Here is a 14,899-nt window from a genome sequence, read left to right as displayed (position 1 = left end):
CTGATTCCTAACGCATGATAGTGCAGTGGCTGAAGCTTCAAGTTCATGTTTTTATTGTAGCTTTCATCTATTTGATCACTACAACGACAGGTAACTTGGCTACAAAGTGTTGCTTCGGTTGATCAACAGGCTAGCACATCAGAGCTTTTGGATTAACATATCAAAGGATCAAGAAGAACATATACATGTATTGAAAGGTGATAGAACAATACACTAGAAAAGGTTCGGATTGTTTTTCATGATGAAAAACTCGGAGAAGGGAGGTGTTCAACCTGTGTGTTGGTGGTCCTACCACGTGTAGCGACAAAACGAATCGTATCCCTTAAGACAGTTGACAAAACGAATCTTTTTATTTACAGTACTCTCGGTTGGGGCAATAATTAGGGCGGTCGTTAATTTGTTTACAATGTTGTTTTTTTAGTTAATTAATTAATATACTTAGTATTTTTATTCAATTTAAATTAAATAATTATGATCTTATCTATAGTAAAAATTAAATTAGATTTAAATTATGATACTAAAAATTACATCTATAAAATTGTCGGATTTTTTTATTAAAAATTAACTTAAGATTTTTTTTTTTATTAATGTAGGTGTTCGAGCCAGCTTGCGCGCACCATGACTAATCTCACGGTCCATTAAAGATCCTGCAAGCCCAGTAAACAGGTAAGGCACTGCGGGGATGACAGACATATCATATAAAGAAGACCCAGTGAAAACATGAAGAGAACAATTTGCCAACCCCATTCCGACCAGGACTCGAACCTAGATTCAAAGAAAGACAAGCAGTCCCATCAGCAGCTGAGCCACGACCTGCAAGTATTAACTTAAGATTTTATAGCGTAAGGTGGTTTTACTAGCAATTGTGCTTCAGTGCCTACCTATAACGTTTTTAGAGCCCTTCAATCTATTGTACACCCTGAACTGTTGGCAACCCGCCAGCACAATGAACATCTAGCATCTTTCCAAAAGAAGGGCAGGAAATACAATTTATTTATTTATAATTTAAAATAAAAAAGTAACATGGAATTAAAATAAATTTAAAAAGAAAACCATATAATCATGCATGTAAAAAATTCAGATATTTAAATAATATTTATTATTAGGTATAAAATAACCTTAATTTACTTCCTCATTCATTGGGAGTAAGAGACGGGAATTAGATGCTCATTTGTCCACCTACGAATGTTAGTCATGGTTTTTGCTTATGATCATGAAAATAAAATCCCACTCTTCTGATCTTATATGCTCTTTTCAATTTAATGGAAAATAAAAGAAAAAGGGAACCCTATTCTCGAACAACATTAATCGTGGAATAATCTCCATTCAAAGGTGGTCTTTCGAAGAGAAATGATATGTATATTATTTTCACGTGGCTCAATTCGCATGCTTCTATATATATATAAGCCATTGAGGGTTGATACAAGAGAACACATCAACACAGGAATTCCTCTCCCTCGTAAATTCTTCCATCAGTGTCTGCTCTTAGCTCTTGCCGTGAGCTTTTATGGTTAATATCTATCAAGCTTTTAGAAGCAGCAGAGTGCTAGAGAAGACAGAAGGGTACCGGATATGAAGGTAAGACTACTTTCGAGTTAATCTTTATCTCTCATGTCGCATATAATTCATTATTCGGAATAGGGTTTGTCCATCTTATTATAACTCTGGTGACCCCGGTTACCACACATTTCCGAGTTTGGTCCGAGAGAGAGAATAGCTCCATTTCACTGTACAAAAGAAGAGTGAAAAAGATAATTGAAAGCGAAAGGAGTAAAAAGAGCAAAAATAATATATATATATATATATATATATATATATATATTTGCTCCAAGTTAACTAAAGCCATGACCAGTGGCAGGGATGACTCAGAGAATCTCATTTTTGAAAGAAAAAGCAGCACAGTAACCCTTGTGATTGCAATTTTGCAACAAAAGTGCAAGGAACACCCTTGTAAATAACAAAAGAGAGGCCTGAATTCATGCGTAGCATAGCCAAAAGTTGATTAATTTCACCCCCAATAACAGGAGGTACGTAATTAGCAGCATTCAGCATCGCTTCTGAAGCGGTTAAAGAATGTTTTCATTGCTTAACGTCTTTAACTGCCTTTATTTAACTTAAATATAGTGAAAATAATTACGTGCACAAGTCAAAAAAAATGAAAATTGGAAATCTGGTACCCTCGTGATTTTACAAGTAGAAGTCCAAGAACAAGCATGAACGGCTTGAATTTGGTTTTCGAGACAAAGTATTGCTGGTGGGAAAAGAAGACTTTAAAACCACGTGCCTGTGCAATTTTTTTTTTTTTTCCTGGGCTGGCTCGTACCTCTTATAAATACCGCACCATCCCTTGCCTTGCAGTGTATCTCTGAATTTAGTTCACTCTATTCTCCAGCTCATCAGAGCAGTGCCTCTGATCCTGATGAATAAGCACACTCCCCTTGCCTCTCCCTTTTGAAGAACCGATAAAAAGTAGGCTCTGAATTTATTTGGGTTTTGTGATTCTTGGGAGGTGTGTGGTTGAGCCTATGTGTCAGCTGTTGTTACTCTCGGTTTTCTGAGACTTAAACACCATACTTATAACTGCACTTGGATCTATCAAAGAAGGAGCCCCATCACTCTCTTTCGACACTTGTGCTTCTTTTCCACATGCTTTAATGTTACTTTGTTGAGTGCACATACTTCCATATAGTCTCAGACACTTTAGATGTTCTTTTATAACATAACTCACGTAATTGGTATCTTTTGTGAGCAAAGATGGGTGAGAATACAGCCACAAAGAACCATCTCCCACCCCAGGCTTTCAGTGTCTCGGTTGACACAGATCCACAAAGTGACTCCAAGTGGTTTGATGATGATGGGCGTCCCAAACGAACTGGTGAGCTTACTTTTCTTCATTTCCTGGACAACTCTCACAAATAAATAAAAACGTATTGGCGTTCACTACTTTGGTTATCTTTTTTCTATCCTGATTCTCTCTTGTGTTGTTTGTTTAAACAGGAAATGTGTGGACTGCTAGTGCTCACGTCATAACAGCTGTTATTGGGTCCGGGGTTCTATCCTTGGCTTGGGCTATAGGTCAGCTTGGATGGATTGCTGGACCAGCTGTGATGCTTTTGTTCTCTTTTGTCACTTACTATACTTCCATTCTGCTCTCTGCCTGCTACCGCTCCGGTGATCCTGTCAATGGCAAGAGGAACTACACATACATGGATGCTGTTAGGGCCAACCTTGGTAAATTTGCTGACACATATATTGTTAATGAAATTAGCATGACCCCTTTTAACTTTAAACATTATGTATCTTTCTTTTTTTTTTTACACGGTGATCTTTATTTTCACACAGGTGGTGTGAAGGTCAAAATATGTGGATTTGTTCAGTATGTGAACCTTTTCGGGGTTGCCATTGGCTACACAATTGCATCTTCTATAAGCATGATGTAAGTTTTAGTCCAACCAAGAATTTGTTATTAACTTTGCTTTCTTCTACTTCTTCTTCTTGTTGGGCTGATTGGTCCTTGTCTTTTGAATACAGGGCAATAAAGAGGTCTAATTGTTTCCACCAGAGTGGTGGAAAAGATCCATGCCGCATGAATGCCAATCCATATATGATAGGGTTTGGCATAGCTGAGATCCTTCTGTCTCAGATTCCTGGATTTGATCAGTTGCACTGGCTCTCCCTTGTCGCTGCAGTCATGTCCTTCACTTATTCAACAATTGGCCTAGGTCTTGGCATTGGTAAAGTTATAGAAAATAAAAGAGTCAGGGGAAGCCTTACCGGAATAAGTATTGGCACTGTGACTCAAACTCAAAAGATATGGAGAAGCTTCCAAGCACTTGGTGACGTTGCTTTTGCCTATTCTTACTCCATCATCCTCATTGAAATTCAGGTATGTTACATTACATTCTCTTGTAACATAAGTGCTCAGTATACATTCTCACATTTGTTCTATGATTTGCCAGCTAAACTGACCAATTGTTTGGTCCATTTCATGGCAGGACACTGTCAAAGCCCCACCTTCGGAAGCCAAGACAATGAAGAAAGCAACTCTAATAAGTGTTGTAGTGACAACGCTTTTCTACATGTTCTGTGGCTGCTTTGGATATGCTGCTTTTGGAGACATGTCCCCTGGCAACCTCCTCACTGGATTTGGCTTCTACAATCCATATTGGCTACTTGACATTGCCAATACTGCCATTGTAATCCACCTTGTAGGTGCATACCAAGTTTACTGCCAACCCCTCTTTGCTTTTATTGAAAAAGAAGCGGCCCGAAGATTCCCAGATAGTGACTTCGTTACCAAAGATATCAAAATCTCAATTCCTGGTCTCCGTCCATTCAATATCAACCTCTTCAGAACGGTTTGGAGAACAACTTTTGTGGTTATTACTACTGTGATTTCAATGCTCCTTCCCTTCTTTAATGACATTGTTGGTCTCCTTGGGGCTTTTGGATTTTGGCCATTGACCGTTTACTTCCCAGTTGAGATTTATATTTCACAAAAGAAGATACCAAAATGGAGCACGAGATGGCTTTGCCTCCAAATCCTTAGTGTTGCTTGCCTCATTATTACTATAGCTGCTGCCGCTGGCTCTATTGCTGGAGTCATTGATGATGTCAAGACTATTAAGCCCTTCAAGACCAGTTACTAGACCATTAGAATTTCATTGGTATCACAACTGATGAGCATATCACAAGAAGGAGAAGCCTACTTTAGGATTTTAGTCCCTGCTCATGTTGATCGATCATCATATTTTAATATATTTTCTTGCTGTTTATTTTAGCAGTTTAAAAACAAAAGCTGGGACCATGCCTGCAATGTAAGTGGACAGTAAACGTGTCCCTAGGCACCTATCCCCGCTCTGTAACTCTCTATTTTTCACTGCAAATTGAAAGAACTTCTGCAAAGGATTACCCTTATGATGTCTGTCCTAACTAACTAGTTAATTCAATCCTCTTTTCATTTTCATTCTTTGATAAGCAAGTTCCTTGTATTTGCTTGTTAGTTGAATGGTTTCAACGGTTGAATCTAAATTCAACTCCAATTTTGATCACTTATTGTTCCAGCTGTTCAAATCAGCAGAGGGCAGCTCAAGATAGGAAATGGTATTTTTATTCTTACTTGATAAGGCATGTATTGGCATCTCGGCATCTCCATTTGCAGCATTGAAAGTGCAGCGATTTCCAATCAATAGCGACGAAAAGAGAGGGTGGAAGAACAATAATGACAATCCAGTTCATGCTGTTGAAACAAGGCCGATCATATCTAATCTGTCTTGAAGTTGTACATATATAGATCATGAGAACATGGACAAGTGATCAAATGGTGGGTGGATCAATCGACTTGTGACAGCATTAAGCACGAGTTCGGCCACCTTTTTGTGGGGGTCCAAAATATTAGATATGCGTCTTTGTTTGAACTATAGCAACAGTGAAAGGTTCAACTTTTTGGCCCAGATGCCTTGGCTAAAGGCGAGCCCTTCTCCTATATCCCCATTCCCTGCCATCCAAATGGAAAATGGATGTTGGTGAAGAACCCCGTATGGTATTGACACAAAGGTCTCGGTGAAGAGGAAAAGTAATGGCAATTTTGTGGAATTAAATTGGTCATTCCTTTCATGAAAGCAAGTTTTCCTAAATTGTACTGTGAGATATGTAAGCTCGGAGAAAATCTACAAAGTGCATGGGACAGTGGCGTTGAAACAGAGGAAAAGAAAGAAAAAGCAATGGGAAATGAGATTTTTCAGAATTGTTCTGTAGAATTTTAATATCATGTTTCATTTTTAATTTACCTTAAATCAAGAAAAGTAGTAATAAAGAAAAGATTGCACTCCCCTAGCTAGGTCTCGAAAATTTTCCCGCTGGTAGAATAGCATGCGAGACCAATTGAGCGAAACACTCCTTGTGAATCCATTTTAGCATTTGAAAATTGAAAGCAAGAAAGCAGAACATCTGCACAAGTTGCTATTAACTACGTTGATCAACCTCGTTTATTCATTATTTTCACAATTCCCATGAAATGCAATTATGCAACACTGGAGTAAGGAAATACAAAATCCCTGATATTTTTGAGTCATGTCATACTCGAACTCTAGACGTCAATGATGATGCCTGTTACAAGTATTTAAAATCGCTAAAGGTGGTAGGCAAGGCTGCCACCTCCGCCGCCACCGCTGGATTGTCCCTCTAGAGTGGTGGGGTCTAACTTTTTGCCGGCATGGAATTTTTACTGAACTTTTCTTAAGGTCTAAGTTGGTGTGCTTTTAGTGGGTAGTTGCCGTGAAGTTTACCACCACCTATCACTCCGTTTCCCTGCCGTTCACTCTCCTCTTTTATCATAATAACTTGGAATGGAGGAAGATTTTCCGAGGTGCAAGGAGATTTCAAGATTCTTTTTCTCCTAGCTGTGGTGGGATTGGGAATTGAATTATGTAAAGTTTTAGAGTATTTTTTGTTTATGCGCTGAAACTCTTGCAAAGCATGAAATTCATGCTTGCTCGGCGCAACTCATAAATGATCACATTTTCAGCGGAGCATTAATGAAGGATTCTTGTGGTTTCGGGGATTGAAGTTGGCTGAGGTGTGATATTACCTCTCAGGTTTTAAAATATATTTTTATTTAAAAAAATATTTTTAATATTAATACATTAAAATATCTAAAAATACTAAAAAATTAATTTAAAATAAAAAATAATTAATTAATGTTTTTAAAAGCATTTTTAAAATGAAAAACAAACAGGTTTAAACTTGTTAAGAAATCATATTATTTAAATTTAAATTATTTTATTTTTAATTTTTATTAAAAAAATAAAAATAATAAGATTTAAATTCATAGCTAATTGTTATTCTATATCAAATAATTAATGTAATTTAATGATTTATATTGTTATGCAAGTTAGATAAATACTTTAATATTATTCACTGACTGAGATAACATTGTTCAATATATTTCTCGGAAATCAATGAGCAAGAGGCAATCGGAGGATGCCGTTGAATTCATTGATGGCCAAAATACTTAAACTGACGGTTGTGGTGTTACCACAGAAGGAGCATGCATGTGGTTTGATGTTGGCCGTCGATTTGCCTACTCAGTTTTTGACAAATTGAAGTCGTGGTTTGGGTTCAAGAAACAATGATTAGTTGTCGAGCCTCTACTCAATCTCTGCGTCAAAATGCAAATCTGCCACCCATTTATTGCGGTGGAATTTTGAACCAGCGGGGAGGGGATTGAAGGAGGCTTGAATTACAGTTGTTTTCTAAAATAATTTTTATTAAAAAATATTTTTATATTTTTTAAAAAATTATTTTTGATTTTAATGTAACAAAATTATCTAAAAATATCAAAAAAAATTAATCTAAAGCAAAAAAATAAAAAAAATTATTTTTTTATAAAAACACTTTTAAAATACAAAAACAAACAATATTAATAAAACATTAAGTTTGAGTTACCAGGACCTTTGCTTGTAGCCCTGGGTCAAATGATTTAATGTTGTCTATTACTATTCATAACCACGTCAGAGATAATTTAGTTTTATTTTTAATAATAATTTAAATTTTTTTAGGGTTACTTGTATTCTAGAATATAATAAAATGAGTTGAATTAGAACAAACTAACTAGGATATCCAAAATTATAAAATCTACAGTTGAATAGGATGTAAAACCAATCAGGTGTGGCCCCTAGGTTAAAAGGGCTAGTTAATCAGATCACTTGCAGGCCCTTAATCCTCAATAAATGTGCTTCTTTTTATTTTTCATTAGTGTTTGATGTTCTTAAAATTAATTCGGATGCTCAATGGTCACAATTGATTCGGAGGAGAAGAAGCAATACCTAGCTAGTTCATGGAACAAATTAGTAAAAGCCATATTCTAAGAACTCATTTGATAACTTGGTTAGATGCCTGTTTGTTAAAATTTAAATTTTTTTATTGAAAATTATTTTAATATATTATTGTTAAAAATAAATTTTTAAAAATAAAAATTAATATTTGATATATTTTAGAGTAAAAGATATTTTAAAAAAATCAAAAGAATAACAAGTATATCGATATTATTAACATTAATTTTAACTATATATCAGTACAATAACAAGATTAGCTATTAATATTATTTTTAGCTATCTATTAGTACAAGAACAAGATTAACTTTACGAATATATATATATATATATATATATATATCATATTTATATAATCTGAAAATTAAAGTACACTTGGGTGATAGTTAATTAAAACAAATCATATATATTATTAATGTGTATACAATAAAATAAAATAAAATAACATATAGGAGCAAAGTGATAAGTGATTTTTTTAGCACAAAATTCGTAAAAAGTATAGACGATAGATTTTATCATGCAAAAAATATACTTTATTATAATTATAAATGACAACTTGTGTTAAAATGGCTATAATGCAGTAGTTGTGAATTTCTTTTCTAAATTTTAAAAATCTTTTTTATTTTATTTTCATAACCAACATAATTTTTATTGATTTTCTTTTGTTTGCAAAGCCAGCAACAATTATAAGTAATTTAAATAAATAGTGATTTCAATATAGCGATTGTTGTTTCAATAAAAAGTGTGAAAATTCAACAAGGTAACATTCTAGTTTTTTTAAGTATTATTTCATACCCACATAAATTTGGATATATATATATATATATATATATAAAACACTTTGCTAAACCTAAAAATAATGAATCATCACCCAAAACTTTGTTTATTTGTCATGAAGGGAGGACTTAAGGGGAAAAAATATTAATCCATTAAAAGCCCCCTAAATATTTGTGTATTATACATGAAGATCTTGAAAATCTCTTGCCAACAATATATGAGAGTTGTTTTGCCTTATTCAAAATATTTTAAATATCCTATACAACAGTATTAGAAGCCTAGGTAGCTTGTTTTTACTAGGAAAAGGTGTCCATTAAAAAACAAAACGACAGCTTGTATTAAATATGGTAATTAAATTGAATTCTAAAGATTTGTGATTATATGAAAAGTTGTCCATTCGATGTTCGGAGTAAAAAGATTTTTTCTTTATAACCCTAGTTATTTTTGTTTATAACTTTTCTTTTACTTCCATTCTCTATGCTTTTTGAAAATCTACTCCCATAGCAAGGCCCTAGATTCTCTTCACCACCTTTATTCTCGATCCAAAAAAAAAAAAAACGATTTCAAATATCTCTTTCATTAGAACTTTTTTCCTTATCTTTCTTTTAATAAAAAAAAAAAAGGTCTTAAGAACATCAGATCTATTCCTAAAAAGAGAGTACTTCAACCCTTAACGAGAAGTTAAGATTTCAACCAAAACCTGAAAAAAAGTGATAGGAGCCACGGGTCCATCAAATTAGGACTCAGGATGAAAGCGGGTGCCATATTTGCGGCCTTCTCTAGTGGGAAGGAGGAGAGAAGATCTCCTTATAGGAGACACATCTTATACCCCTTCCAAAGACTTTTGGGGGAGAGAGAGGTTGTCTATGACTCTTAAAAATAATGTCCCTAATAATATATGTGTTGTATATGTGGAATTCATGGCTTGTCACTAACTTGGCGAGTACATGACCCAAACTGACCCTGAGAGTCTCCCAGGGTTATTCCAAAATTACCACCTTCATCTATACATATACAATGGGATATATGAAATTGATTGTTAAGAAATGGTATCATGATGAGATAGGAAAGTCCTAGATGATAAGTAAAATGTCAAATTTTGATAATAGAAAAATGTGGATGAAGAGTCAATAACTAGGTGCCTAAAAATACAGGGAAAATGAGCTAGATTTTTTTATTAAAAAAATATATATGCCAAAATTTTAGAGTTGTTACAGTCGTATTCTCGGTTAGGGCCGCTGCAACCTAGTAAGGGAAATATCTAACTGAGGAGCCTAGTCTGGATTTTTAGATCCCTATATACATGTATATATGTATCCATTCTTCTTTCATGTACATCATTTTTTTTATAATATGATTCTTCTATCTTCATATTGCTTTCCTCAAGCTTAGAGTTTTTGTTTAGATCCAATGCCCATATTTAAAAGATCATTTTTAAGTCCAATGTCCATATTTAGAAAATCATTTTGGATCCAACACCTATACTTAAGAGATCATTTTTGTTCCAATATTCATATTTAGAAAATCATTTTTAAGTCCAATGTTCATCCTTAGAAAATTATTTATGGTGGTGGGTAGCAAATCATCTAACCTTATGAGAGTTTAAAATGGTTTTGCTTACTATAAACTGAGAAGGGATATCATTTCTAGGCATTTACTTATTATTGATACAATATTTGTCCTATCATTAGAGAAAAGTGTGATCACACTAGAAGAAACATATCAATCCATTCCAATGTAAAATATGTTGTAACACTAGGGAGACATTTATTACTTTCAAAATAAATGTATTATCACACTAGGAAAAGTAAATGCATTCTATATTTGGAAGATTTAAGAGGCTTGCGCCCTAAGAAAATCATATCCATCATCGATAATGATGCAATGTTTATCTCATCCTTAAAGAAAAGTATGATCGCACTAAGAAGAACATGTTAATCCCTTTCAAGGTAAAATGTGTTGTAATACTAGAAAGATGTTCATTACTTTCAAAGTAAATATGCTATTGAATTAGACAAAGCAAATCCATTCTATATTTAGAAGATTTAAGAGGTTTGCACCCTAGAAAGACCATATCTATCCTCATTGTTAATGCAGTGTCTATTTCATCTTTAGAGAAAAGTGTGATTACATTAAGGGGTATGTTAATCCCTTGTAAGGTAAAGTATGTTATGGCATAAAGAAGATGTTTATTACTTCCAAAGTAAATGTATTATCATACTAAAGAGAATAAACTTATCTCATCTTTAAAAGATTTGAGACTTGAAAAGTATAAAGCATTTGTTATTTTGAACAATATAATTCATATATAAGAAACTTGTATTTAGTCATTGACCATAATATATTTTTATCCTGCTTTGAGGTGCAGTCATCCAGTAAAAAATCTTTGTTAGAATTATAGTACTGGTCTTAAAGAAAAAAGGAAACGGAGTTTCTCCGATGAAAGTTTTTTGTGTAGTCATAAAAAAAACTCTCTTTCAAATTAAACATATTTCTTTCAGTTATTTTGAAACTATAAATGGCGAAAGAAAAGGTAACCCCTATTTAGGAATCATCTACCTTGTCAAGTCCACAAACTTGAAAGGAGTCATTGGTTAACAATAACTCCTCAAGTTGCGCGGATTGAACCGACACTTTCTTAGTATCCATTGAAAGCTTTTCTAATTATGATAGTAATTAGGAATGATAATGGCAATAAAGCCATTGGTTTGAAATAACTCCTAAAGTTACACGCTTTAAATCAACACCTCACTAGTACTTATTAAAAATCTTTCAAGATTTTGAGGCTCCAAATTCAATGTTAATTATGAATGATAATAGTCTAGCTGGTGAAAGAGCGATCAATGGCTTTTTTTTTATGATTTCCCTATAGATAGCGCCATTAATGAAATCCAATTCTATCTCATGGGTTTGAAGGTCAAGCCAAGGTCTAGAATACGATTGTTAATCTTTTGGTTCTGATAATTTGATCCATTTTTTTTTTTTTACAAAATGACTGATAGATTATGCTTAATACATGCAACAAGTTCCCTCCTTTGAGTTTGGAAACTCTCCAATAATTAAGTTAATGTAATATGAAAGAGAAATCAATCCTCTTTTAAAAGAAAGCCATACATATATACATATATATATATATATATATATATATAAAAGAAAGAAAAATTTGAACCTGACCAATTGAGGTTACATTGGCTTCTTTTATAGCTTTTTAAGTCTCGCTCCTTTATGGAAAGGGGAAAAGTTTCACATATCAACTAAATATCTTTGATTTTTTATGATAAAACACCTCTAACTTATCATAATAAAATATCAACCAAAAAAAGAATGAAAGTTCTCACAAAGAAATATTAATTTATAAACTACTTATTTTCAATTAACTTATTTAGTCACACCATTGGTTATCCTCTTTTTTGAAAAAAAATAAAGCATCCAATGGTGTTTAATGTCCTTAAAACTATCTAGGAAAAATAAAATGATTTATCATATGGTTGAATTGATTTGGATTTTGTTTGACATTGTTGTCCAATAATATTTTTTTTTTAAATAATTCTATATTTTTGAATTCTTTTGATATGTCAAAAAATAAATTTAAAACATAAAAAATATATTATTTTAATATAATTTCAAGTGAAAAATACTTTAAAAAACAACAACTACTTATTCTCCAAAAGCATGCTCTTAATATTAAGTCTAACACCACATCATAAGAGATACTTATAGTAGAATTGAAAGGATGCATGAAATTGCAAGGGAAAAAAGAAGAAGTTGGGTATAGATCTGGCTTGCATAAAGATGTTACCCTCTAGTTTATAGCATCTATTGCTGGCATAGCCAATGCTACGACAAAGCATCGTTTTGAGACCAACAAGAATGCCCTTCCTGCCTTTCTCATGTGCTTTTTTTTCACCCACTTACTGATTTAGGAGTCATTTGAACTCTGCATGCTAGTTATGAAATATTTGTTTCTGATATTGAAACCAGGAGAGCCTGATTTCTCTTATTCTTTTTTTTTTTTTTTTACAGCAATCTCCATGCCTAGCCTCTTTCATCCCTGACCTTTTCTCTTTAGCTTGGAAAAAGTGTGGTTTATGGTCATCTAGGGAGTGTACATGCACATACATCATTTGGCAAATGCTAGGGGGTGAAATCGATTTTTTTTAGTATAAAAAAATATTTAGATACTATCATTACATGTTATTTTGGTAAAAAATAAATAATTGAATCATATAAAAATTAAAATAGTATGATTTGGTTGCCTTAATGGGTCCAAATACAACCCAAATTACTACTAAAAATTTAGTTTGACTAGGAGTAAATATTTAACATAAATGTTTTTTAATAAATATTAAGATGATATCATATTAGATTGATTTAGGTCAATCTAAATTAATTTGTCAATCTGTATACTAAGTTATGAGATCATCATAATCTTATAGAAAACAAATCAAAACAAATTACAAAACTCAATTTCAACTAAATCAAATGTTAAATGATGAAACTAGAAAAAAATAATTAAAAAAAGATCCAAGAAAATGATCATAATTAACCTGAGTTAACCTGTTAAACTCACAACCTAGTTTATGAGACCGGAATAATCTAATAGAAAGCAAATTGAAATAAATTATAAAACTCAATTCTCAATTAATTCAGTATTAAAAGATAAAAATTAAGAAAATAACTCAAGTCAATCAAGATTAACTCGTCAAACTCATGACATGAATCATAAGATGAGCATAACCTTATAGAAAGTAAACTGAAAAAAATCATAAAACCTAATTCACAATTAAAAATGAGATTGAAAAAAAATCAATTAAAAAAATAAATTCCAAGTTAATTGAATTAACTCTTCAAACCCGTGGTTTGGGTCATGAGTTTCAAATTTTTTTAAAAAAAATTAAAATTCAATTCCAAATAAATCTAATATTAAATTATTAAATTAAAAATAAAAATAAATTAATTAAAAAATTATTTCAATAAATACAGTAAAAACATGTACTCCTTTAGCTATTTTTTTTTGTTAGAATAATATACATGGTGGTACTACAAAAAGACCCGTATTTGTAAAGGTGTCGGATTATCCAACCAGAATACAAGTCTGAAGGGAATAAGGAATTGAGGATTTAAAATTTACAAACCTTCCAAAAATGAATCTGGTAAATTTTAATTTGGTCCATCAATTACCAACTAATATTTTTTTTTTCTTCTTCGGCTCTCTTATAACTTCAATTTCATCCCTAATTTTAATTGTGTAGGTTTATATAAGCACAATCAAAAGACCACGTCATCGTTACCACATTCCAATATGATTCCCAGTTAATTGTCAGACGTTAATCCATCATCTTTTTATATATATATATATATATATATATATATATATATATAAAAAGAAGAAACAATTAAGCCTAAATCGTGAATTCAAAAGTTTCTTTGTAAACCCAAGAATATAAAATAAACACCAACAAAAATATTTATGATAATAATAATAATGATTATTTTTAAAATTATTTTTTATTTAAAAATATATTAAAATAATATTTTTTAATTTTTAAAAATTATTTTTAACAACCGCATTTTAAAACATCACTCTTAATCTTATATAATGAAAGTTTATCACTCTTAATCTTATATAATGAAAGTTTATCACACTATTCATTATACCATTATAATGCATCTGTCTTTGGATGCATCCTTCTCTTCTAACAACACCACCTTTACCAACTTCCACAAATTCATCCTACCACCATCTTTACCGTTCAAACACTTACCAACCTCTGCAGATGATGCCAAAACCCTTTGCTCTGCCGGTCTGGTGGCCTCCAAACCATTCTATGCCTGGCAGTTCCCATGTAAGGCAATGCTCCCCTCCTCGAAGCTGCAACATGTCCAGAGGGCATTTAGGCCGATTTTTTTAAAGAGTAGCGGCCTCAATAGCCTTTTGCGTAGCGAACGCTGCTATCAGCACAGAAACCAACAATCATGTTCTGTCATCTGTGCCCCGAAACTACTTAGAAGAAGCCTCAAAATGATATGGAAAATTGCCTATCCGGGAATCATGCCTCTTGTATTTACCATCATGCTACTTGCCAGTCGAGTCATGTAATTGATGGCATATATATCAGCGTTTAACAAGTGCAAATTTAAGGCACTTGTAAAACGCATTCATGTAGATATTTATTTTTTACGTATTTTTGTACATTGATCTTCAGAAAGTCTTAACTGCCCCTCTTTTACTTCACCGGCAGTGAAATCAACCACTGTCAAAAGTGACCTCTTCAATTTCAACGTTTGCA

The 14,899-nt window shown here is 32.6% G+C and overlaps 1 protein-coding gene across 1 annotated transcript; it reads left to right on the top strand.

Moving 5' to 3' along the window:
• Positions 1 to 1,429: 1,429 nt before the first annotated feature.
• LOC105109424 (amino acid permease 3-like) lies at positions 1,430 to 4,922 on the top strand. The gene is made up of 6 exons (XM_011004148.1): positions 1,430 to 1,578; positions 2,755 to 2,875; positions 2,998 to 3,231; positions 3,343 to 3,436; positions 3,532 to 3,886; positions 3,996 to 4,922. The coding sequence occupies exons 1-6, from the start codon at positions 1,573 to 1,575 to the stop codon at positions 4,647 to 4,649; spliced, it is 1,464 nt and encodes a 487-aa protein (XP_011002450.1). The 5' UTR covers positions 1,430 to 1,572; the 3' UTR covers positions 4,650 to 4,922.
• The last annotated feature ends 9,977 nt before the right edge of the window (positions 4,923 to 14,899 follow it).

This window comes from Populus euphratica, unplaced genomic scaffold, assembly GCF_000495115.2.
Source record: "Populus euphratica unplaced genomic scaffold, PopEup_1.0 scaffold214.1, whole genome shotgun sequence".
Lineage (NCBI taxonomy): Eukaryota > Viridiplantae > Streptophyta > Magnoliopsida > Malpighiales > Salicaceae > Populus > Populus euphratica.
This window is presented reverse-complemented; position numbering and strand designations above follow the sequence as displayed.